At 42.0% G+C, this 25,208-nt stretch overlaps 1 protein-coding gene across 11 annotated transcripts in view; it reads left to right on the top strand.

Annotated features, from left to right (window-relative positions):
* The window catches only part of CCDC141 (coiled-coil domain containing 141), a 125,828-nt gene that overhangs the window by 54,807 nt on the left and 45,813 nt on the right, over positions 1–25,208 (top strand). For all 11 annotated transcript variants that reach the window (XR_006414411.1, XR_006414412.1, XM_044426939.1 and 8 more), the window contains exons 7-9: positions 14,494–14,688; positions 21,939–22,111; positions 23,810–23,951. Coding sequence is in view for 9 of the 11 variants with exons in the window: in XM_044426939.1 (XP_044282874.1) it covers positions 14,494–14,688; positions 21,939–22,111; positions 23,810–23,951 (510 nt within the window). In the remaining 2 variants the exon portion in view is untranslated. The remainder of the gene's footprint in view (positions 1–14,493; positions 14,689–21,938; positions 22,112–23,809; positions 23,952–25,208) is intronic.

The raw sequence follows: 25,208 nt of genomic DNA, 5'->3' as shown, positions 1-25,208 counted from the left end.
CACAAATTGTATTGTACAATTGACAAATTGTACTCAAAGCCAAGGAGGACAAAAACACACAATCTGTTGACACTAGTTGGTCCAAGGTAAAAAATTAATGTATTTGTTAAAGTCCCCCACAAAAATGTTTTCTTACTAATTTTTAAATCCAGGCTTCCCTATAGAGTCCATTCAGAATTTGGAAATGGATCAAAATTTAATTGATGCAACACTACACATCTCTAACAGATGTGTTAAAAACCGCTGCAGGCCAGATCAGGTTCATGGGCTGGTGGATCCATAATTTATTCACAACCCTGCTACCACTCATCCCATTCATCCAACATACCAACTCATCCCTCCCTCTTCCCCATTCCCAAGGTCAGTCCTCAGCTATTTTCCACTGATTTTCTCAACCCCCTCCAACTCATCAGTGGCCTACTCTACCCTTGTGCTGCCATCTACAGCGCCTTCCCACCAAAGCGTGCTGGTTTCCTCAGCACTCCCAGTGTGCAGCTAGCTTCCTCAGGCCTCCCAATCCTCTCTGTGTCCTTTCCATGCCCCCTTACCTGCTTCCCCACTGCCCCCCCCAATGCTTTTCTCACATGCTACCCTTTCTCTACCTCAAAGCACATCATTAACCATATCAAGCCTATCAATGAAAAATTCTTTAAATACTGTATATCAAAATAAAGAAAGTGGCTAAGGAAGCAGTTGAGCCATTGGATGATAATGGAATTAAAGGAGCACTAAGCATGGACAAAGAGCTGGCAGAGAAGCTGAATGAATTCTTTTCATCAGTCTTCCCAGCAGAGGATGAGAAGCAGACACCTGTCCCTGAGTTTATGCATTCTGAAATTAGGAATTAGGAATAAATAGGTCTGAGGAATTAGGGCAAATAGCAGTGACAAAAAATGATTTTTTACCACATGTATTTATTATTAAACTTATATTCCTCTTTATCAGTCCAAGGGCTCTCTAAGCTGCTTACAATAAAATAAATGCAATATAACAATAAGAACAATCAATAAAACACGTAACAATATCCAAAAAGTATTGACAAACTGAAAGTCAGCAAGCCATCTGGTCCATATGGTATCCATCCTAGAGTTACCAAAGAACTCACACATTAAATCACTGACCTTTTTACCCAAGTATTTAATATGTCCCTAAGATTAGCCCTTGTACCAGAGGATTGGAGAATGGCCAATCCAACACCCCTTTTAAAAAATGGATGCAGAGGGGATTCAGGAAATTGCAGGCCAATTAATATATGTTGTAGGTAAACTGCTTGAAAGCATAAATAAAGATAGAATCAGTAAGCACATAGAGGGACAAGCCCTGACAAGGGAAAGTCTTGTCTCAATAACCTATTGGAGCTTTTTTGAGACTGTCAATAAGCTCAAAGGCTGGGTGATCCAGTAGACATTGTTTACTTGGACTTTCAAAAGGCTTTTGACAAAGTCCCTGAACAAAGACTCCTGAGCAAACTAAGCAGTAATGGAACAAAAGGTGCGGGGGGGGGGGGGTCATCTTATGGATCATTAACTGGGTAAACAACAGAAGACAGAAAGTGGAAATAAATGCCAATTTCTCCCAGGTGAGAGATGTCACCAGTGGAGTCCCGCAGGATTCTGAATGAGAACAAGTGCTTTTCAACCTTTTCCTAAATTATCTGGAATTATGAATAATTAGTGAAGTGGCCAGGTTTGCTGGTGACACTAAACTTTTTAGGGTGGTTAAAACCAGAAGCAATTGCGAAGAGGGCAGCTCAGTCCAGGCGTCCCACTTCGCCTACTTATTCTTTTTCTAGTCCCCCACCTCACTACAATTCGGACTCCGAAGTGGCATCTACTTCGCCAGAGGCAGTGATCTCTACACAGGATCCCAGCTCACCGGAGGAACCTTATGTAACCTTTGGAGAACTGATGGCGAGGCTTATGAGGTCACTTGAGATCAAGGCCCAGCACCGCTTCGATCCCAATACCAACAAGTTCTACAACATTGTCAAGGGTGAACAGTCTGCTGCCATCATTTTACCACTCTTCACCAGGCAATGATGGAACCGTGGAACTACCCTAATCAGCCTCAACCCACTTGTCCATGTATTGAGTCCATGAGCAGGATATTCCATTCCTCCTGCGTCACCCAAGACCGAACTCAATCGTTGTTGAGTCTTCTCAAGGACATAAGTTGAGGGGACACACTACTCCCTGCGACAAAGAGGGCCATAAGATCAACATGTTGGCTCACTGGATCTATGCCGCTACAGGTCTTGGCCTCCATATTTCTAATTATGAGGTCACACTGGCTCGATACCAATATTTTCTAATGCAAAAGTTAGAAAATATCACTGCCTCACTTCCAGACCAACAAAAAGACCTGGCTAAAATCTTCATTAATACAATTTGTATTAAAGAGTTTATGCAGGTGGCAGTCCAGCAGCTTTGCACGGCAAGACACCATGTCAACTCCGACTCTAGAGCTCTTGGTGCCGTAGCCCTCCATCGCCATGCCTGGCTCCGGAATTGCAACTTCCCGGACGAGATGAAACGCCGGATTGAAGACATGCCCTTTGATGGTTCAGGGCTCTTCAATGCTTGGACGGACCACAAGATGAAGACTATCCACGAGTCAAGGGTTATAGCTCGCCGGATGGAAGTCCCTGATCAATTGCGCCGTAAGTGGTCTTGGTCTCGTCCGTCCTATAGATACCAGCCCTACTTGCAATTTGTGGGCCATCAGCAGTTCCAGCCCCACCAACAGCGTCAGAAGCAACAACAACGCTTCCAGCAGAACTGGCATCGCCCCGACTCCGACAAACGTCAGCGTTGATGGGACGAGCGAACCTCTCCTCTCTTCCTTAACCCACCTTCCCCTCTTCCTTCTGGGGATTGGCTGCAAAGTTGACTGCCCATTTTGTCATGCCTAACGACTCAGAGGAGGCGTTAGCATGTGAAAGAGGGCCAGAAGCCCCCAGCGAGGGTCAGGCTTTAGAGCAGGAAGATTTATGCTTGGTGCCCATGGCACAAACACCCCCCCGCCCCGCCACCTGACTCTGATTTTTTGAGCAAGTTCCTGGAAATCAGGAAGGGGAGTTGGTTGCCATGGAGAGTGCCCTGCTAAGGAGGAGACTTCGACACTTAGGCCAATTAGAAGAGAGACTAAGTGAGAGAAGGAGAGAAAGAAGTTTGTCCAGCCCCCGTAGAGAGGGACATACCAGGAGATTGAGATTCACATAGCAAATCTCAGAGAGGTCAGAAAGGAGGGGGCAACTGTGTTGCTTAGAGCTGTCTGTGGTGCCTCCTGCACTATCTGTCGTACACATAAATCTTGTAGTCATTCGGAATAAAGATTTTTAACTTCTATTGTCTACATCTATGTGAGTAATTAGGGACTCATTTGGCCTCACGACACATTTGGGAGTCCATCACATCTGATCAGTGGGTTTTATCCATCATATAGCACGGATACAGAATACAGAATTGAGTTCGATACTGTGCCCCTGCCAGGACTGATCCAATTTACGCCTCCGTCATCGGTTCTCGTTGATGAAGTTCAGCAGCTTCTTTGTAAAGGAGCAATTTGACAGCTTGCATGCTCCGAGGGGCTCCATGGCTTCTACTCAAGATATTTCACGGTCCCTAAGCATGATGGCGGTCTTTGTCCGATACTGGACCTACATGGCATCAATAGGTTCATCAAAACCAAAAAATTTCTGATGACCACCCTTCAAAATATCCTTCCGTTGCTTAGGAGAGAGGATTGGTTCGCTTCTCTGGACTTGAAAGATGCCTATTTTCACATTACCATTCACCTGTTCCAGAGGAGTCTTCTCCGATTCACTGTCGGTTCTGATCTTTTTGAGTTCAACGTCCTTCCATTTGGACTGGCTACTGCCCCCCGGGTTTTTATGAAATGTATGGCTCCGGTGTGTGTGCACATCTTTGGCTCCAAGGCATTCAAGTGTACCCCTACCTGGATGACTGGCTGATCGTCTCCCCATCTAAGGAAGGCCTTTGGTCATCACTTCAGACTATTTATACCCTCTTGGACAATTTGGGTCTGTGCATTAATCATGAGAAATCGTGTCTTACTCCTTCACAGGTCATTGACTTCATTGGAGCCTGTCTCGATTCCACACTGATGAGAGCTTTTCTTCCACAAAGTCGACAAGACAATCTGTGTTCATCGATCCATCGAATCCACATGGACAGAGCTGTTCCAGCACTCTCGGTGCAGAAACTTCTCAGCCACATGGCCTCTACAGTCTCCACAGTCCCCCACACCAGACTACGGATGAGACCACTCCAGTTGTGGTTCAACAGAATGTTTCAACCCCAACGAGATTCACCATCTCCTCTGCCTTCCAACCTCCATCCTCTGGTCTCTATCGTGGTGGACTATGTCCATAGACGTCTCATTTTGTCCGCCTCACCCCACCTTGACTTTGTTTACCGATGCCTCCTTTACCGGGTGGGGAGCCCTATGTGCCAGTCTCTGGACACAGGGCACCTGGGACCACCAGGAGACCACCAGGAGACCACCAGACACATCAATTACCTCGAACTCCTGGTGGTCTTCAAAGCCCTTCGATCATTCGAGGACACTCTCTGGTGACACGTTGTGCAAATTGCCTCCGACAACATTGTCGCTGTATTCTATATAAACAAACATGGCAGGATGAAGTCCGCCCCCCTGGCCCGCCTGGCGATGCAACTGTGGGACTGGTGCATCCCCAGGGAGATCACCCTCCTTGCGGTTCACCTGGCCAGTACCAACAACGAGGAGGCTGACACCCTCAGCAGGCAGATGTCAACAACCCACGAATGGGAACTGGATCGTCCGACCTGCCATCACCTCTTCCGGACTTGGGATTCTCCAGACATAGACCTGTTCGCCACTCACACGAACAAGGTGTGCGAGATGTTCCGCTCTCATGCCGTCATCGGCCCGGGACCGACAGGGGACGCACTCATGATCCCTTGGTCCAACACGTTCTTTTATGCGTTTCCCCCGATCCCACTCATAACGAGGGTCCTAGCCAAGATCATCTATGACAATGCCACGGGGATCCTAGTAACCCCCTGGTGGCCCCGTCAACCATGGTTCCCTACTCTTCTCCGTCTATCCAGCAGCACCTTTCTCCACCTGCCTCTCATACCTCATCTAATAACTCAACAGTACAGAGCTGTTCGTCACCCGGATCTTCCCTCACTCAACCTGACAGCCTGGCTCATTCAATGACCCACAGGGTCCTTTTGGTACTGGCAGATTTGGGGACTCCTACACTTGTTCGACACCATCCTGATACAGCCTCTTCTTCCCTGATACTGGTAGACTCCTCATCGAAGCCGAGCGCTCTCCATCCCAAGATTCAGTTCATTCTCCAGTCTGCCCTAAGACCTGCAACTCGCCGATCTTATGCAGCCAAATGGAAGCATTTCACATCCTTTGCTGAATCCAACAGTTTTACCGCTTCTTCAGCCTCTGTTGAAAATATCCTTCAATTTCTCTTAGTGCTCCATCTATTGGGACTTAAGCCGCCATCTATTAAAGTTTATACAGCTGCAATTTCCCACTACCGTGGACAGGTGTAGGGTTCTTTGGTTTTTTCTCATACTCTCATACGTCGATTCCTCAAGGGTTTACAGAACCTCCAACCACCACTTCACCCAGTTATCCCTACTTGGAGCCTCTCGGTTGTTCTTCAGGCACTCACCCGAGCTCCTTTCGAGCCCCTGGCAACTACTGACTTACGTCTCCTGTCTTGGAAGGCTACCTTTCTTGTTGTGGTCACGTCTGCCAGAAGGGCTAGTGAACTCTGCGCACTTCGGATAGATCCTCCTTAGCTTAACTTCCATAAGGAGAAAGTCGTTCTCCATACTGATCTGGCGTTCTTACCCAAGGTTCTGTCTCCTTTTCATATTAACCAGGACATTGTCCTACTGGCCTTTTCCCCTACGCCTGCTACACCAATAGAACGGTCATTGCATTCTCTCGACGTTCGTCGCTGCCTTGCCTTTTACAGGTCTCGCATGGAGTCCTTCCGTAAATCTAACCGCCTCTTTGTTAAATACTCAGACTATGATAAGGGCTCCCCTGTTGGTTTGCAGAGGCTTTCAAAGTGGATCGTACAGACCATCCAGCTAGCATATCAGCTCACCAAGCTTGACTTACCTGTCACGCCCAGAGGGCATTCCATGAGGGTGGTAGCTGCTTCCTCTGCCTTTGCCGCTGGCATTCCGATCCAGGACATTTGCAAGGCTGCCCCTTGGACTACTCCTTGCACCTTTGCCAGGCATTACCGCCTTGATGTGCATGCCAGACATGACTGCTCCTTTGGTCGAGCGGTCCTTTCTTCTTTCCTTCAGTGATGACACCGCCCATCTCCAGGTCTCGTAAGCTTGCTAGTCACCCATATGTATGATGCACAGAGGCCACGACGAAGAAAAGCAGGTTGCTCACCTGTAACTGTCGTTCTTTGAGTGGCCATCTGTGCATTCACACAACCCACCCGCCGGCCCCACTTGGTGTTGGTGAATGGGTTTATACGGTACCGTTTCTCTTCGATAACAGTTTCATTGGTAATCTTTTCTCTCTGGTTCGGCAGTTTCCTGCAATATCTCTCGCTCCTGCGAGGGGGTGAACAATCAGTCTTCAGTAGACTGAGGAAATGGCGGGCACTCCGCTCTTTTATACCATGGGGGGGGAGGGGTGCAGAGTTCCCGCCAAAACCATTAAGCTTTGAATCTTTCCGGCCATAGGCACTGCGCAGGCGCAGCACCCATATGAGTGATGCACAGATGGCCACTTGAAGAACGACAGTTACAGGTGAGCAACCTGCCTTTATGAGGAGCTGGGATTGCTGTGAAGTGGGATTCTGTTAGTGCTGAAAACTGTGGGTTCACAGGAATCAGGACTCCATGTGTTGGAGCTGAGACTTCATCTCTGCCTGGTACCCGGTCTTTTGGGCTGGTTATTTGTACTTTGCCACATCTCCTCTGGCAGCCTTTTGTGGTGGTGCTCACAGTCCCAAAAGGTTGCTGAGCCCTGTTTTAGCAGCTGGAAGCTAGTTTATCAGTACAGCATCAAATGAATTGAATTCACCTGTAACTCTTGCATCTGAATGGTCAAGTTGTGCAAGCTGTCTCCTGCTTGAGCAAACATTAGATGAACAATTCAGTTTATTAATTTCTTGTGAGTTTGCAGCAAGAGTCCAGCTGATCCTCATGGGAGATACGTTTTACAACTGTTACAGCATAGCTATTGCGCAGGACAAAGGATTTCTTACTTATGCCATCTGGGTTTCTCCATTTAAACCTATTTCTTTCTCTGCAGAGCTGTTCAGTAAGATACATTGTGTATGTTTTGTGCATTACTTTTGGCCCTGTATGGCATGTGCCAATTTGTTATGGTTGTCCATTATGGTAGGGTAATTTGTGCATCCTGTACTCTGCTCTGAGATGGAATTCTCTTTGTCCAGAGTTCAGTCCTTCCCAAACAGAACTGACACATTTGTCTATTAAGCAAATTAATTGTGAAAAAAGAACAAAGAATTGAACTCAACAAGTGGTAAAGAAATATCTCAAGAGAACTAGAAACAAGGATGGTGAGGGGAGAATAACCAGAAAGTGTTCTTCCACTGATTTTTACCACAGACCCCCTGAATGGAAGGGCCAACAGGATCCACTGTCTTCTTTACTGACAAAACCAGTATGATTAACTGGCTCATCACACAGCCTCTTTGGGAAAAGGACAGAAGACTGTTGTCTCCTGCAACTGTCTACCCTGCTCTAGGGGATGCTAACTTCTTATCTGGAAGCCATTGGTGATAAGGTTTCATCACTAGACAAATTAATGGGGAAAAGTATCTGTGGCTATTACCCAAACTGGTTAAGGGATGTATTCAGAAACTCAGAATATCACTGGAATGGTGGACTGATTCACACATTGTAGTGAAAGAGTGCACCTAGCAGCAGTTTCATCTCTTTCTTCTGATGGCTGTTGCAAAGTCTGTTATTTTTTAAAAAAAATGTTTCACAAGTTAATTGACTTAAGGTTTTCTCCTCAACATTGGCATAGTCTGTGCTTCATATAGCATAGTGAACTGTGCATCACTAAGCTTCCGGAAGCAAAGAAAATGCTCAGCTGAAACAGGGTATGTGTCCCAGAACATCTTTTCATGTCTCTGGACATGATTGATCAAGTAAAATAATTTTCAGTCTAAAAGTTCAACTTTAATTGAAGAGTTAATCTCTCCAATTGGGCTCAGTGGGGTTTGGAAGTGCTTTGCTTTGACTGGATTACGCCCAACATATTTCTGCAATTGGACATCCATAGGAATCTGTGCTGCTTTTTTATTTTTAGCAGCTTGATGTTTTTCAGAGGCATGCAACCTCTTGTGGACAAATGATCCACATTCTCTTATTTTAAATATAGAACATAATTTCTTTTATATTCCCTCGCATCTACATGAACCTTTTAAAAAAAGTGCCAGATCAATCAACAGATCCACATGAGGCTTAATTTCCTTGCCAAACTGAATAGTCAGAGCTTCAATTTAAAAGGTTGCTTACTGTGAAGGCAAAAAGTAGAATAGAGTGACCTATTCGTGGACAGCCATTGAACATGTCTTATGTATGGTGCTTTATGTCTCTGGAGACATTCATTGCACTCAGGAAAACTGAAAAGGCAGGACAGCAGCCTCTTATCACCAATCACACACTGACTTAAAAGTATAGTGCTTATGGCCAGTTTATTTAATTTCAATTGTATGAGGCTGGCAGTTCACAGGTAGGAGGTCACCTGGCTGATCAGCCTTTCCCTCCACACTTCAGCAGATGGCCAAGAAAAAGGCTTTCTGCTTATGAATTGCAGGGCACATGATAAACCAATGTAGCCCAGCTGTTCTCCGCATGTGATCTATTTAGGTGTTGGGGACCAAATGCATAAGGGGTCTCTCTCAAATGCTAGCCCCATAATCCTCAGATAACCACATGTGGGCTTGCTGACCCATAGTTGGCATCACTCTGAAGGGAACTGTGTGCATGCACACAGAGCTCTCTAGAGTGATGTGATCCCTGCATTACATCCTTGCTGCTGCCATGTTACCTTCCTCCAGACACTCCTGGGCCAGTGTCTTCATTACTAGCCATTCATGGCAGCTGTTTTATGACTATCCCTAGGATGATATATATCCAAAAAGTTGCTTGCCTTCATCTAGAGGGTAGGTCCAGTCTGTGAATAATAAAAAGCTTCATGGGTACCCAAGACCTGAACAGGGATGGAAAATAAAAGGGGTGGAAAAAAGAAAAAGGAAAAAAGGGATGGAAAAAAGGTATAAGTTGTTATACCAAGTAGCCCTGACATGTGGCTTAGCATACTTATTGATCTCTAGAGCAGACAGACATGACAGATGGCTTATCCAGATTCAAGCACTTTCCATCATAAAATTGCAGGTTTTGTGTGTATATTGTCACTGCTGCACACTTATCTTGAAAGCATCTTTCCTCCATGCAGAAAAGCACTTATTTTAAAAATAAAGTCATACATTGTCCTGGTTGCCACACGGTGTGCTCATGTGCTTGGGGCTGAGTATAGCACACACACAAGAATTCAAACAGTGTGGTCACAGATCACAAAGGGAAGGATTAGGGCAGTTCTTCTCAATTTGGTGCCCTCCATGTGTTTTGGATCACAATTCCCATCAGATGCAGTCATCATGCTCAACTATCAGGAGTGATGTAATTGTAGTTAAAACAACTGGAAGGCACCAGACTGGGGAAAGCTGAGTTGGGGGTGATTGCAAAATCTGTGTTGTGTTAGGAAGGAATCAGACCAGTTGTCTCCTGTGTTTATTTTTCCTTTGATAGTAGAGATTCACCTTTTATTTTAAAACCTACAAAGTCTTCCCTTATAAAGAAGTCTGTATAACTTAGTAATATATATTGCTGATAGATGAACAGAATGCCTCTGAAAATATTCTTAAGAATAATGAGCCCCTTTTTTACAAATTTAGTAGAAAATATCAAATACATCTAAATATATCCAATGTTCTTTCAGTGTCCAGAATTATAATAAACAATGTTTTGTTCAGGCTTTGAATCATAGCAATGCATTATCATTCGAAGTTTGATTGAAAGGTTAAATTGTTGAACAGCTTTGTTATAAAAGAGGCTAATATCAGCTGTTAAAGGAAATTCATTTTGAGTTGAAATTTCTCTAAACAATTTCCACTGGTGAACTGATGGTTGTGGCAAATTTATGATGGCAATTTCTAGACAAGTCATTTCCCCATTAGTGCTATCTTTTTCTTCAAAGAAAATCCAAATATGAACTAGCATACTTACACTTTGCATGACTGAATGCAAAATATCTTGTCTATGGATGTGCTTACACATGGAGTTTCCCATGTCTCAGTTCATCATAAGAGCTTTCCATCTGATGACTGCCTTTTGATCTGAAAGTTATCTAAAGGTTCAGTCCTACACATCTGAGATGTAAACATGCATGGGAGTGCATTCTTGGTAGTTCTAGGACCCTGGTTGGCAGGCAATGTTTAGTACTGACTATTTTATGAATGGAGCAAGGAAACAAGGATAGAGGATAACTTGATGGCAATAAGAATGACATCTGGCATTTACTGGAATGGTCAGCCCTAAATTTTACCATAAAGGCCAGCTGTGTTTGTAATCCAAGACTTCTTTGGTCCCATTAAACCAGCCATAGTAAATGTTGTCGTTACCAGGAAATGTTCCAAATGAGAATGACATTTTACTATTTACTGAGAGCACTCCAAAGACCAAATATATCAGTGTATAAACATGAAACAGAAATGAAGAATGGTGTTCTCTAACAAGTGCATAAGGCGAAGTACTCCTGTTGCTCTGACCAATGAGCATGCGGCCTGAGAAGTTTTTATAGGGGCCTGGCATGCTCTCATCTATTGTTGCTAAGAGGCTTCCTTGTTTGTTTTGCAATTTTTCCCAGTACTTCTCTGCTTTGAGCAGAGCTGATTGGGGACAGGAAGGCCAAAACGCTGTCTGAGAGCTATCATAAGATGTCCTGTTCTCTTTCACAGAGAGCAGTTCTCTATTTGAAGGACTGCCAGCAGAGTCATCTATCTGAAGGGCTCTATTTAAAGGGCTTTCCTGTCCAGTTTCAGTTTAAAAATAAAGAAGCATAAGGACAATTATCCATCACCACTTAGCACCCAAGCAGTTGACTGAACAAATCGCCAGGGCTTTCATATTACATAGAGTTTTGCTATGCTTCTGTTTAGATTCTCCTGTTTTTCTAAATGTGCTCCTATGCTTTAAATTAGCATTTTTATTTTTATTTTATTTATTTTTATATGCCACCCCCTACTCCTAATGGAGTATGCAAAGTTTATGCACTTGAACCAACTTTTCTCATTTTAAATAATGCAATTTTTCTTTTAAAGTGATTCGTAACTGGCCATCCAACTCTCAAATCCTGTTGTTGGCATGATCACAATTGCCAAAATGGTGCAATTATCCAACATTTGACCTCTTAAAATCTTATGAATATCTAGAGCTCCCTTATACTGAGTTGGACTATAGGTTCATCTTCCAGCTCTAAGTTCCATATGATCCAGTCTGACTCCCCATTGACCTAGATGTTTCCCAGAGATCCTTTTTACTGGAGTTGCCCAGGAATTAACCTGGGATTTTCTGTATGCAAAGTATGGGCTTTGTAATTAAGATAAAATATTCAAAGTGAAAGCAACTAAAATTACCACTAAACGCCTAGATTCAACCTATAAAAATGATATCAAAAGGAGGAAATGTTTCCTTCTTTTTCAAAAAGATTAATTGCCATTATCTCTTCACGAACTTTCAAAATGAAATTTGAGCCACAGTAATCTCAGAGCAGACTGTGGCTTTCCATAAGACAATTTGATGGCTGTTCAAAGCTCTCTATGAGGATGCTTGGGATGCATGCAAATGTATAATTTCCCATTACAGAGAAGGGCAGAGACTCCTCATGCCACTAGGGATTGGGATCCTGGCCTTTTTCAGGAAATAAGACTGCCATTATTTGGATCAACTGGACTTTAGCATGGAGTCAAAGACTTAAATTCCATTCATTGTAATAACATACAACTTTCTTTGGATTGCCTCATAATGAAATACAGCAAATTCCTGGCAGCATTCTTTTGTTATATAACAAAATGCATGGTGTTATCTTTTGAAATATTGTAAGATGCCCATATGTTGGCAGTGGATTTTGGATTTAGAGTTCAATGGGACCTACTCCCAAGTCAATGTATACAGGATTGCTGCCTTAATGACCTATGAGAAGCAGCTGTGACTCTCAGGACTATTTATGTACCGGAAGATACTGCCATGTTGATAGCAGAATTTTGTAGGATGTATTTCTGGTGGCTCAGCCATTTCTAAACATTTGCTTATTAACAAGCAAAGCAAGGTGGAGGCAAATACATTCTTCTAAGCAGATAGCACAGCTGCTAATCCTGGTGTTCCCAAAGATCTTCAATTGCAGCCCCAAATTTGCACACTCAGTTTAGCTATGGCCAGCTAAGCTCTCAGCTGTCTCTTTCCTTCCAAGGAAACAGTACCCACTTCTGACAGTAGGATTAAGTGCTTCCCATTTCTGTGAACAACCAGAAGTAACATTAGAAGGCTTCATTTTCATTGGAGCATTAGAGATTTATGGGCCATATTAGGAACTGTGGGATTTCTTGGCTCAGTAAATATTGGCTCTCTTCTAATAGAAAAATAGTAGTATTCTCAAAGTTTTCTTCAAATAACTTTGTGAAAACCAGATATAAAGTATGGAAACCATTTGTTGTCAGAAAATAATACATGGTAAAAATATGTGGGATTCTTTTTCCAGTTTGTAAAAATCCAATTTGTTATAGTGCCTAAAAAATTATCTTTCACCAAAACTACATCACTATTCCCAAACTAGATTGTGAAATATAATTTGTTGCACATGCCCTACATCTCTTCTTTCTTTCTCTTTCCTTCTTTCCTTCTTTCCTTCTTTCCTTCCTTCCTTCCTTCCTTCCTTCCTTCCTTCCTTCCTTCCTTCCTTCTTACAAACATTTGTTTCCCGTCCTTCTGACAAGTGCTCAGGGTGGCTTACATAATATAAAATTAGAATAATACTATAGTAAAACCACAATTATTAAGACCATATAAAACTGAACCTCATAAACTAAGAAGAAAAGGAAGGAAAAAACAGAAAATAGAAAATGCGACTGTGAGGAAGAAAAAAAGGGGATAAAATCCTAAAAACATCTGAAACCTTTGATTATTAAAATGATGACTGAATAAAAAGGTCTTTACCTGGTGCCGGAAGGAGTATAACATCAGGGCCAGGAGGACCTTTCTGGGGAGCGCATTCCACACTCTGGGAGCCACTGTGGAGAAGGCTCTCCTCTGGGTAGACACCCTCGGTACTTCTTTCAAGAAGGGTTCCGGAGTGGGACCTCTCCTGCCGATCTTAAGGAGGATGAGGACATATAGGGAAGGAGGCAATCCTTCAGGTATTCTGGACCTAAGTCATTTAGGGCTTTATAGGTTAATACCAGCACCTTGAATTGGGCCCGGACTTCAACTGGAAGCCAGTGTAGCTGGTAGAGGACCGGCGTTATATGAGAATAACGATCGGTCCCCAACAGCAACCTGGCAGCTCTATTTTGTACCAGTTGAAGTAGCAAAGTCCAATGGGTAGGAGCAGGAATTACCTTCCTTTTGGAGGGCAGACTGTTGACCAGTGATTTTTCTTTTTTGGTAATATTTTGTCTGTATACCAATATACAAGTAGACCATGGATGAAGAAAACAGTACCATCAGATACTAAAAAAGGCACCCCAGTCTGTCTGCTTCTCTCTTTCTCTCCTTTTCCCTCTGCAGATTCCCCCTATCCACTCATTCTGCACATAGACCCTCCCTCACTCTTTCCCCTTAATTTGTGGGGGCCAGTGTGCCCTCTTTCCTGATGGATTTTACATTACAAAGCATTCCACGGCAATTGGCTTCCTTAAAGAGATTTTTCTTAGGTCATTCTGGACCAGAGCAAGTAACTTGCCTGTGAGAAGGCATGGCCAGGTCAGCATTTGTAACATTATCGTATAGCCCCAGTGTCTATGTTCTTTGTAAAGAGAGCTTTTCAAAATTAGACTTTACACAATTGTAGAATTCACTGCCTCAGAAGCCTCCTTGAATGCTGAACTTTAGAAGAGAACCATTGTTTGAATAATTAATACTATTTTGCAAGCTCTTTTTAGTTTTACTGGGATACTTCTTACATGTTTTATAGCTGCATTTTATTTTGTTTTATGAATTTTTATTGTTTATTGTTTTAGCCTGAATATTTTGATTTTTTATTCTGTTACATGCCACCTTGAATTCTTATTCTGAAAGGCAAAATATAAGTGCATATATACATGCATGCATGCATTCATAGCTGGATCCGAGTTGCAATTGGCAGCTAGCTCATTGGGGCCAATTTCCTTTCTAGGAATGGAACTCTACTTTGGAAGAATTAAAAACTGATGCACTCGGGATCCTATTTTCAGAGGATTATGCTGAAAAAGAGCATCTGAAACTTGCCAATCAGAAAATAAATCTATTGCAACAGGAAGTGAACCGCAGTATGAATGAACGGAAAACTTTGCTACAAGAAGCCAATGACTTCTTCATCGCAGCAAATAAGGTTAGTCAGAGGGTTAACTTCATTATGGTAATTTTCTCTGTGTAAAAGAATCTTATCCCACCTGAAGTATTTTCTCCTATTTATTTATTTAGGGCATTTATAGGCCGTCCATCACTGTCATCTCTGGACGGCTTACAATATCAAAGCAATATCAAATACCCCCCAATCTGTTTTGCTTGGGGGTGGGCAGAGTTGAAGTATTTATCGAACTTACCAGCAATATAACTGCTTTGTACTCCTGCTAGGCACCCTTACCTTTTCCTTCCCATACTGCCCAGCGCGCCATGATGTCAGGTTGCATGCAGGGAACATTGCTTCAGCTGTGGCTACGATGTTTCCTATCCTAACTCTACTTCCCATCTTATTATCCTACTATGCAAAAAGGGAGGGAGAATGGGGCTGAGTAGTTGTGAAGAGTGTGGCTGCCATAACCAGGAGAACAGGAGAGTGTAGGGAGTTAAAAGATGAAGGGCATTGTGATTTCTTTGCAATTAAACAACAACAGTGTTAGTCCTGCATCATACATCTTTCCCTACAGGCTGGCACATTAATATAGAAAATGCTTCACAAAAATGGCAAAGTATTATATAAGCATTCCTGGGAATAGAGCACTTAAAAGGGTACTAAGTGGCTGGAGTGCTTCCCTTGTCTAATAAGCCATATAGGAGGTGTGGCCAAACCAAAACTTGCAAGTCACATGTGGCTCTTTGAGTGTATTTTGTGGCTCACCTGTCACACACGGGTGCCCACATGTGGCTCTCAAACATCTGACATTTACTTTATGTGGCTTTTGCATTGTGCAAGTCTGCCCCTTCTGCCATATTGGTTTTCTGCTACACCAGCCTAAGCCTCAGAAGAAGAACAGCAACCAAGCTTGGAGAGTGGTGAACCACCAGAGAAAGAAGCCACTTTCCATCATGTCCAGCCTATATGTGGCACTCCCTCCACAGTTGCCAGCCCTGTCCAAATTGTTCTGCTTACAGTCTGCAGTTGTTTTTTCATGGTGCAGTTCCACATCGTCAGAAAAAGTTGCCTGGGAGTGGTGGTATATATTCTAAGCACCAGGTGGGGCTATTAGTATACTATTCCTTAAAACCCTTTTAAAGGTTACTCTTTTGGAGTCCCATTAAAATGACTAAAATCTCCTGAAGCCACAGGGCCTAGGAGTCCAAATAGTATTTTCTTTGTTTGTTTATATGTGACTTTTCAACTAACAGTATGCCTTAACAGTTATCCATTGCAAATGAGAGTATTTTAGGGATAGGCTGGAGGTGTTTATGGCTATGACTGTCTCTTCTGGCCCTGGCAATGGATTACATATTTGGTGTTCCAGGCTCTTCCCCGCAGATGGTGGGGTAGAAGGAACTGAAATGGATTCAGAGAGTGGCTGATAAGGATGCCACCATATAGAAACTGTTTCTCTTGCGAGTGGCAGTATCTTGTGCCTCATGGCAGTTGATGCTGCAGTCCACGTTCCAGGCTCTTCCTTCTGTCTGCAGAAATGATATGGAGGGAAGAAGCTGCAGATTGTCGATGGGCTTTGGGATTGGCTAATGACGGTGACAGCAACCACAGAAAGCAGCCCTTGACATTTGATGTGCCATTTCCCAAAGTTCATTGGGATAAACAAAAGTGGTTTTCTTTATGCAGAAAAGTGTATGCCCAGTTAAAGTTCTTGTGCAATCACATGCATACTTAGCTCCTAGTTCCACTCCACTTTTCCATGGTTTAGTTGCTCTTAAAGATATCCCTGCAATCAACTCTTCTATCCCAACTGTATTTTCTGGACACCTCTTACAGCTACTGTTTGTGTGGTCCTGAGATCTTTTGCTAAGATGCTTCAAGAATAACTTCACTTTTTAATGTAACTTACAACTGAAGAGAAGTAAACTAGAGAAGACACCACAAGCTTCATCAGGGAAGGGAACTAAATTAGAAATATTCAGGCTGCTTAAAAGAGTTGGTGATGCTTGACCAGTGCACATGTTTTCTTTAAGCAGCTTACTATACAAATATCATGGGGAAACCTCTGTTGAAAGCAGAGGGAAAGGTTATGAAGTGATGGCAGCTCATGAAAAAAAAGTGCTTGAATTACAAGAACTGTACCATGTGAAAGACTTAATACTTCAATTTTCAATGGCATTGCCAGCAACAAAGACTGAACAATCTCTGAAGTGATTTTGGAAATTTAATTAATCTAGCTTTAGGAGAGAACTAGTTTTGATTTCTGTCATTTCTGAAAAGGTAGCAGATAACAGGGTATGCAGCTATGCATATGTGCTATTATGTAAGCATTTTTAGTGATGTTTCACTCATATTACAGAAGGAGAAACCTTATTGCACTATAACAAATGTTATAAGTCACCACTTCCGGCTCTTTTATCTAATGTTGGAATGTTCTAATTAATTCTAATGTTATTGGAATTAGAATAGCAATCATACTGTTATTCCACTTTTAAAATAATTACCCGAAATGAGTCTGTTTTTTATTTCCCTTCTCCATACTCATCCAAAACCACCAGAAACTGGGTGTGGGGAGAACCGTGGGTTAGTCCAGAAGCTTCTCCTTTCTTAAGAGCATGGACACAGGAAGAACAACTATGCTGTGCTGACCACCTGTCAGGCAAAGGGCAAGGATACTGGGGTTTGGTGCTCCCTCCAAGCCCCCAAAAGAGCAGTGCCATGTTAAGCCAGCCAAAGCAGGGTTTGGAGGACCTGCCCGTATTCAGGCCTCCCTTGCTCTCAGGAGGGATCAGTGTGAGATTGGTGCCCTTAAGGACAAGGATGCACCACTGCACTGCTAATAACGTCAGGGAGCAAGTGCCTGTACAACCCTTCCCAACTACTGAGACATCAGTTCTGATGAAGAACTCTGTCCAAGGGCAGTAAAATGCATAAGACCTTAATCCTGATGTCCTCCTCCCCTATCTTTAATTTGTTGTTCTTACATCGGCATGGTTGGCAAGTTGATAGGATAGAGGGAGCTCCAGAACTGAAATGGATCATCTTTTCCTGCCATGACACATCACTGCTCTGACACTGCTATCCCCAAACAGCAAGAGAGTTACAACACTGATGATCAGGGTGATAAAGAATGAACCATTAGGTTGTATGAAGCAACACCCTGCTGAGGGCAGGCCTCCTTTCCTACCCTCGGAAGAGCGTTGCAAAAGTGCTGACCCTGAACACTGCTCTCCCTGCACTGATAATATGGTGTCTGAATAGGAAAACTCTGAAATGGCAGGCCAGCATGCTGGCCAGCCAGCTGGCCCACTGACAACTGTCATGAATATTCATGAGTATGCTTTCTGAAGTCTGTTTGAATTCTTCCTTGCATATAAACACCTCCCCGTAGTGTATGGGACAAAATCATAACTACACTGCTTTATTTATTTATTGTAATATTGTCCAAAACAGTTTACAGAATACAAAATGAGTTTGCATTAAAAATACAATAGAAAAACAAAATGCAACAGACCTCATTTTAAGCTAGCTTCTGCTCCATCCACTATCTCAGAAAAGCAAGCTATCTTTACGGTGCTTCTGGCTTATCTCAAGTTGTTCTGGTGAGGAACTTCAATGAATTTGAAATTAACCGTGTGTTAGTCTTTGTGTACAAGCACTCCTGTTGGTAAAACAAAGATTGAGAAACAGGATATGCCCTCTGTCAGCAGAAGGGCTTAGTTCACAGAAGGGCTTAGTTCACTAATTTTCAGGAATCACCCCTTTCCACACTCACCAAAGCTGACATCATCTGCGGGGTCCCCCCAGTTCTCTGGCTGCAGTCACACAAGACAACAAGCAACCCTGTGTGGTCACCATGGCTTGCAGGTTTTTTTTCTTTTTACCATGATCTTTCTGACAGACGATCAAGTAGTTTCTATATAATTGTGCTTTGCATCATCCAACTTGATCCCCCCACTATCGGCATGTATCCTAGCAGCCACTGTGCCTGAAACTTATTTCCAAGCTACGTCTCTCCCTGCCTATGTCACCTGCCTCTACCTTAGTGGTCCATATATAGATGCTAGAGTGACTCCTGCAGATGCCGTTCTTTACAGGATATTCTATGGTAGTCACCATTAGCCTGAGCTCAGGCAATACAACAAAACATCATGGTTCAGAGAAACTGTTGAACAACATGTTGTTTCTTATCATGCTTGCTTAAGACGAAACTTGCCACAGCTGGGTTCGGACAGCATGACAAATCAAGATGGTAAAAACTTCCATGCTGTGGCATGCAGTCTGAATCCATCCTCTGTGTAGTGTTTTCAGCAGGCTGGAAGGATTCTAAGTCTGGATCCAACCCAAGGAGTGTAAACATTACTAAAGTACAATTAGAGAAATTCTAAATGCTCAGTTTCTTTTTTAAAAGCCAGCTTTCAAATACATGGCTCACACTGACCAAGCACTGAATTGAGATTTGAAAAAAAGTCAGTAGCAGGACAAGAAATCCATGCTACCAAGTATCAGGTTCTGTTGAGCTGGCAGCATTTGTGAAACTGTAGCATTAGAGGAAGGGGTAATTTTGTCAGGCAGCTGTCATGGAAAAACCTACTGCAGACATTTACAGACTTCCAACCTCCTACTTTTATTAATTTAATTAAAATTAACAAGAATGGATTTGGAGCAAGTCATTTGAGGACTGTCATCATCAGCATTAACGTAGTCAATAGACTAAGAGAGGAATATATCTCTTTTAAGCAAAAGAGAAAAGGAAAAGTAGAGTGTAAAAACAATGAATATGATTTAAATGGTTAGTTGCAATACAGAGGAGAAGAGTTTCAAGATACCAAGATAGCCAAAGACAACTCACAAACCATTTTCTAGTCCCCCCTGCAAGTATAGAAATTTGGTAAGTGCAAAAGAGACTTGAGGGTTAGTTTAGATATTTGACATAATAGTTGATTGATCTTCAATGTGCAGAGCTCAGTGGGGGGCTACCTGGTGCTTTATGGCTACCACTGCAGACATTCCAAAACAGGAGGCCAAGTCCATCTCAAGTTGATTGCATGGACAAATCTTAGGAGCTGCTGGAATGGTGGTATCTCCCCAGCAAAACCTGGCTACATCACAGATTGTTCAGATATTCCAGCTGACTAAAAAAAATTTCATATAGGGCACCAAAAGAGAGCAGGGACAAAGGAGCACAAAGGGCCTTGACAAACAGTATCACAGCATGTAAAAGAAAAAGCACAGAACTCCAATACTATACCCTTTCTGGTGAACAATTTTTATTGGAATGCTTCTGTAGCTCTCCCTTGGAACCAGGGCTCATAAACAAAGTTTCCTAAAGATGCGACCTCTTAGCCAGAGTTTTAGTGCACCCAACTTTTAATGGGCATTGGCTGGTTTCCAATAAAATAATTAAATTTTGTATACATCTGGGGCTGTCTTACAGTCCACAAAAAGCAAACCTGAATACTGGTTAAACCTCTAGTTTTAACACAAACCAAACTGCAGACTGATACAGTGTTGGGCAAGGAATCATAGCATGTACCTTGAAAACTGTTGAAAAGCGCTAAGCCCCTCCAGTAAAGGGAAAACATGTAATAGCAGTCTGCTTTGCTATTACTTTCTCGACAACATGAAGACTATGGACAGACCAAGATCTCTATAGTTAACTGTAACTCCCAAATGCTTGAAACTTTTGATGATTTATTTAGATTGCAGTGAAAGCCACTGCATTTACTATGCAAATTTTCTTGATAGAGAGTTTGGACAATTGCTGTTTCTGGAGTTCAAGCAATTTTTTTAAAGTTATTTGAAGGTGGTGACCATTCTATCTTGCAGCCTGGTTTTTCTGTCTTTACTAGAACATAAAACCCTTTGTGTTCAGTGGGGTTTTCTACTATGCAGCCCTGGTGAACTAACATCTGTCCCTTACTTGTGCTATAATAAAATAGAGTGTCTGCTAATTTGTAGATGAGGCATCAGGTGGGATGGTATCAAATTAGCAACAGGGCTATAAATAGTGACAAAATTATCCAGTAATTATCCAATATATTGGACATATTGAAAGAAGCCTAAAAGCAGAAAATACGTATTTATTTACAATTGTTTTGGAGATACAATTAAGGATAAAACATTATGACCTTTTCGGGAGGCAGACTCCAAAGTTGCTCTTATGTAGGGAGAGCTAATTTTGAAACACATATTTTTAAATGACAAGAGATTTTTAAAAGTGTTTTCCTACTTCCTGGAAGTATGGTGGGAGAATGGGGATAAAATTGGAACTTCATTGCTGTTTTATATATGAACACTCCATCCTTCTAAAAGAAAACTTACTCCAAATAGCACAAATACAACTGTAGCATTGATAGACCAATCCTTTCCTCTCCCGTCCCCTCCTGTTTCCCTCTTGAGGGGCAAGATACATTACAGGTATGATGTGCTTGAGCTGCTATCAACTTCAGTGGCTTCAGAACTTTCAAAACCAACTTGTAATTTTATCTTCATGTTTTCTGTTTTGGGAGGAAAGGAAGGCAATGAAATAGCATCAGGCAGTACCATCATGGGCTAATGTCACTTTCCTTGCATGGTCATCATCTTCCCTTGCATTTTCCCCATCTTTCTGGCTCATTGGACCTCACAATGATTCTTGGAAGTGAATTAAACAAGGGTTTTTTTGTTTTGTTTTGTTTTTTGCTATACAAAGTACTTCAGATATGTTAGTCAAAGCACCATTTGGGAAATAATTTAGACATGTACACTGCTCAGCTAAAAAGATATCCTGAACCTTCTCTCCCCCTCTTTCTCCTTTTCTGACCTGAGACCCAGCATCTAGAGATCAAAAAAGCAGATTAATGTGGCTTCTGACATTTATCTGAAGAGCATTTCTTTGCCTATATCTGATGGCATTTCACTTGCTTCAGGAAATGAAGCAGGAAATGACACATGGGGAAAAGCAGATAATGCATGTGCACTCTGACAGTCAAAAAGTCAATCTTTATTTGTTTTATTATATTTTTATCCTGCCCTTTTCCCTTGAAAAAAAATCATTGCAGCAAGCTAGCACGTGGAAACTTGTTTTTGGGTGCACGTCACTAATGCTGATTAAGGATGTTACCTCATACCTGTGGAACCACACAGCACGGCCTTTGTATGATGAGGCAGAGAAAAACTATTCACTGAATAGGTTGTCTAAATGATGGGCTTTGTTTAAAATGCCTCTATCTTTCATATGTTTAAAAAAGTATTTAGTATTTTAAAGATCAAGTATTTTAAAATTTCATTTCATTTTTGTATAGGCATGTGATATACTTGGAAATGTAGAGGCTTCACTGCAGCTTCTTAACTCAGAAGGTCCAAGCATGTCTCTGCCAGCAATGAAGCATGAGGAACTGCTGAAGAAAATTCAGAATGGATCGACTGATGCTCTGCAGAAGGGACACACCTTACTCAGCAAAGGAGATACTTGCAGGTGAGTGGAGCATATAAATGAAAGACCTTATATATGTTTGAAAGAGCCTTTCAGGGCTTCTCTACATGAGACGTATAGCCTGGTGCTTTCCTGAGGCTTTTCCTTTGGTTTTCTTTGTGGGAGGATTGCAGCATCCTTCATGTGAGTTCTTTTTCCAAGCATTTTCCTCTCTGCCTTTCTCTGTGTGCCATAAAAGCCAAGGTGATGTTCTGGTATAGTGCAGAATGGCAAAATCACACTCTGCTTCCATAGCAAAGAATAGTGCCACCTAGGAAAATACCAGGCTTTTCTCACTCCGAAAAAGCCACAGAAATGACTGGGAAACTCAGGAGAGGCCCCAGAGGATGTGGCTGTTGTGAAAAGGCCCCACAGGCTTCTGTGAAGGAGGGATCATGCGCGCCCAGTGAATAGAGAACCCTTAGTTGTGATTTACTTCTAGGAAGTCAAACCTCTCGCCCCAGGTCAGTGGCTTTAACCTGAGTGACTTTCCAAAGTTCCAGCTCTAAGTGTGATTATACTCATGCACTCTTATGCTTTCATGGTCAATGTTAATATTTTAATGGAATTTGTATTACTATTTAATTTCACAGTATTTTGCAAGAGAAAACTTCCATTGTAAATTAATTGAATGTAAAAGTTAATTCTCATTTTAGGTGCAAGTTTCCTACCCTAATTGCATGTGATAAGCAATTTGAAGACAAGTGCCTCGAGTCTTTGCATTATTATAAATCAACACCCTGGAGCTCACATGTTTGGAATGATTGTCAGTTCTTTGCCAACTGATGTATTGCTCATTTCTATTTTAAAAAAAACCTTAAAGCATACAGGGAATACTAAATGGGAATTATCCATAGCAAAATGTAACCGGTTTCATAGTTAAAATCAATCCAGATTGCAAATGCAAACTATTCCATAGTTACATTTTTTCCAATCCCATTTTAATTCAGGATCAAATTTTGATAAATTTATTCAAATGAAGTAGTAAATTTGTTCAGATTTCTCATAATATTAGGAGGTAGTGGTGGTGAAACATATCATTAATTTTGGAAAGGAAAATTGTTAGAACAAAATCTGCTGCATTGCTTAGGGGCCACTCCAATCAGGATGCCCATCAACTTCCATACTGAAAGGCTTTTGGGAATCCTGTGCAGAGGAAAAGATTGGCAGACATGATCTCCACCCTCCTGCTCATCCTGCTCTTCCTTCTAGCTGGGGCACTTTGCAGGGGAAGGGAAGAGGGCTGCAGCGGACACAGGATATATCATACAGTCCTCACTGCTCCCCACCCACCAGAATGCTCCCTTTAACCCCTCTGCAATGTAGCTTTCCTCGTCTTGGAAAGGTAGAAGCCATTCCTTCTGCATCAGCTGAATGGGAGGGGTGTGTGTGTGTGTGTGTGTGTGTCTGTGTGTGGGAGGGTCAGAGAATGGATTCCCAACTCAAATGCTGGACCTCTGTTTCCAGTCTTGGATCTCGGATTCCAAAATACCCACCAAATAATGTTTAAGGCCCATAGTAATATTCCCTGCATCTCTGCTGATATGCATTACTATACTGGTATGTGTGTGTTTAATGGTTCATTGTATTTTACACTTCCTTAAAACAATGTTGATAGGAAGCATTGTAAGTGTCTTCATCTGCTTACTACAGTCCAACTTATCAGAAAAACATTAATTATAGTTTTGTTTTCACCTTCAGTTCTTGGATGGCTGGTGTTCAGGAAATGGTAGATTACATTCAGAAAAAAGTAGACCAGTTGATTAAGCAGTGTTCTGCTCACAAAGAACTTGCCTCAAAAAAGCAACATTTAACGACGTCCATAGATGATTATCTCAAGAAGGTACATGAGAACATGCTTCTTCCTTAACAAATTGCTTTGTAACCCATCCTGCAGATTGCTGAATCTTTGGTGAATTAATAGAACATCTTGCCTCCATAATCTACTTTGGAGGACTGGGGGGCTCTAAGCAGACAATGGGAGGCAGTAGGGAAGAGGAGAGGAGGGTCTGTGATGCAAGTGGAAGTCTGCTTGCATGATACTGGGTTTCACCCTCTCTCTCTCTCTCTATATATATCTATATCTATATATAAACTTGGAATCGAGCTATACTAAGCAGTATAATTTCATGGTGAATTAAACATACCACTTTGTTTAAACAAACCCAGATATGGCAGAATGATTCTGTAAAGCCAAATATGGCAGAATATATTCCTAGACTCTTGAAGCCAAGGATATAAAACAAGAAGGGAGAGAAGCTCATCTTGTTTCCCTCCTTTTGATGAATTATTTGTCACATTCCCTAATTTATTTATTTTATTTATTTAAAACATTTTTATGCCGCCCTCATCGCAACAAAGCCTCGGGGCGGCTCACAACAAGAAAAAAAATACAAATATAAATTATACAATAAAAATATTATTTTTCCTTCTCTCTGACACCTCACTTGTTTGTCTATTCATTTTTATTCTGTTTGTATTTTGCTTTTTGGCCTCAGAATAGCTCAATCCTCAAAGTAGCTCACAACATTCAAAAATACAACAATTCCATTAAAAAATCCCTATACTCAAAGTATTGAAACCATGAAAGAAACAGATCCATTAAAATCCTTTTTTGAAGGGAGAAAGAAGAGAAATTATATATTCACACACACTTATAATCAGAAACTGCTCTTGGTTGTGTGATTCCTCTAGAAAATGGAGACAGGACTAGTTGGAAGGGCAGCTCGGATTATGATTATGCCTTCACTTTCCCCCTTCCCTTCCCGCTCCTGATACTCTCAATCTGACATGGCTGCTTATTTGGGCAGGACAGAATCCAACTCCGTCTTCCCCAGTCTCATGTTCTCTGATGTGTAGAACTTTTGTTATTCCCAGGCAGCACAAGCCACAGGAGATGATGGAAGTCATAGTCCCACAGATTTAGATGCCCGTGGTTGGAGAAGGCTGATTCAGAAGAATACATGGCTTGTTTTTCCCCACTCATACTGGTCTTCTGGTCAACCAGTATAAGAACCATTAACAGCATTTAAAGATCTTTTATTGAAAACAAACTTTTTCATATCTAACAATTCATCATTAGTTTTGTGAACTATGTTCA

Source organism: Varanus komodoensis, unplaced genomic scaffold (assembly GCF_004798865.1).
Source record: "Varanus komodoensis strain SLA01 unplaced genomic scaffold, ASM479886v1 scaffold18_1, whole genome shotgun sequence".
NCBI classification, from domain to species: Eukaryota; Metazoa; Chordata; class Lepidosauria; order Squamata; family Varanidae; genus Varanus; species Varanus komodoensis.
Note: the sequence above shows the minus strand (reverse complement) of the source record. Positions and strands in the feature narration are given on the sequence as shown.